This window comes from Octopus bimaculoides, chromosome 14 (assembly GCF_001194135.2).
Source record: "Octopus bimaculoides isolate UCB-OBI-ISO-001 chromosome 14, ASM119413v2, whole genome shotgun sequence".
Classification (NCBI taxonomy): domain Eukaryota; kingdom Metazoa; phylum Mollusca; class Cephalopoda; order Octopoda; family Octopodidae; genus Octopus; species Octopus bimaculoides.
In genome coordinates this window covers 32,601,597-32,603,320 of record NC_068994.1, presented here as the reverse complement: position 1 = coordinate 32,603,320, position 1,724 = coordinate 32,601,597, and the positions used below count along the sequence as shown (strand labels likewise).

Here is a 1,724-nt window from a genome sequence, read left to right as displayed (position 1 = left end):
CTCTTGCTATTCTTTTTTTTTTTTTAGAGAAAAGTTCGTCATAATGCCATCAAATATGGTACTTGGGCAATTTTAAATTTTAATCTCAAATGAACATTTTGAAGCTTGATGTATCTTTCATCGTCAGCAATCAAAAATCTTAGTGATGTACTAATTACTATTTTTACATAGATAATAAATATTTTAACTGTTTTATAAGGAGATTTATACATTTCAGTTTATTCAATTAAACATCATTCCATAGATGACCTGAAAACCAATGTAACTCACTGTTACATAACTGAAAATTAACAGCAAAAACAGTATTCTAAGAATCTCAGAAGCATAAAGATTTCTGTAATTGAAATTCATTTTAAAACGTTATAACGCATTTCTTTATCCTTTTCAGGGGTGAATTTTACCGTGTATAAAACGAAAATTATGCAAATCTGAAATTGCTCAAGGACTTTATAATGAACCCCAACTAGCAAGTATGCTGAAGTCTATGCTTAGTCGATGAGGTGAGACTAGAACTGAAATATTCTCCGCAGTTATCACCAAAAGCAATAATAACCTTAGACTAATAGTTTATTTGCGATATGTTTTATATCTAGTTAAGCTTTAATGCTCTCCACGTTAAATATGTGAACATTAATTTGATTATTGTTTTTCATGCAGATCGTGATTCCAAATAATTTATTCTCTCAACAGCGGCAGCCTGGCTGGATCGTTAGAGCGTTGAGAAAATGCCTTGCAGTATTTGTTCTAGCTCTTCAATCGAAGTCAACACTACTCTTCGTCCGCACGTGGTCGACAAAGTACCAGTAAAGTACTGGAGTCGATGATATTGACTAAACTCTACTCTCAAAATTGCTGGCCTTGTGTTAAGCCCTTTGCCTATCCTGTATATTACATGTGATATACAGAATATATTTCCTTAGTGTCCATGCATCATATAAGATACACATTCCCAGTTTTTTTCATCTAACAGGGTAACTTGAGACTTATGAAAGTAAAGTTTTATATTATGCAGAACGTATGAAACAAGAGCTAACTAAAAGTCAGAAAACAAGCACGGACGTTTAGGACAAACTTACAAAAATGCTTTGGGCAGTCAAAGAGTTAAATGAGAAACGATCATTGTTAGGTCTGAGAGTTACGATGTAACTGAGTCATGTCAAGAATCCTGAGTAGACAGTTTTACAATTTGGGATTATAAGATTAACGAGATAGAAAGTTATTTGCTGAAATTACTTCTACCGCAGCTTTCGTAATAACATGATAAATAATCATATTGTTATAACGAAACTAAATTTAACGAGTTCCTTGAGATCGTTATAGAGTTTCAGACGTCGCAGATAAAAGCATATACATGTACTGTTCTCATAGTCAAACGCTCGGTGTCTTTCGTGTCATCTCTTTCTGTTTGTCTCGTGGTATGTTTCTGAATAGATTTTTTTTTAAATTTTATATGACTGGAATCTTGTTTCTCGAAGACTGAGTCTTTGAAAATTTGGTCGGGCATCTAAGTTTGACACTGCTGTGCTGTTTGCGTCATTGAATTATTTACAGGAAATTTGAGGTCGACCCTTCGACTGCGAGGTGTTGGTTTTGGTTTATCTGTGCACGCAATACTGGATGACAACTGAACCTGAAAATAAAGACAAAGAAAATAAAAAATATATTCAATTATACATTTCTGTGTGTGTGTATATGTATATATATATATATATATATATAGATAT

The 1,724-nt window shown here is 32.9% G+C and overlaps 1 protein-coding gene across 1 annotated transcript in view; it reads right to left on the bottom strand.

The window, feature by feature from the left end:
• Window positions 1-19: 19 nt before the first annotated feature.
• The window catches only part of LOC106871010 (protocadherin gamma-B7), a 26,883-nt gene continuing 25,178 nt past the window's right edge, over window positions 20-1,724 (bottom strand). Inside the window, exon 2 of the mRNA XM_014917266.2 lies at window positions 20-1,630. Coding sequence (XP_014772752.1) covers window positions 1,505-1,630 — 126 coding nt within the window. The 3' untranslated portion in view covers window positions 20-1,504. The remainder of the gene's footprint in view (window positions 1,631-1,724) is intronic.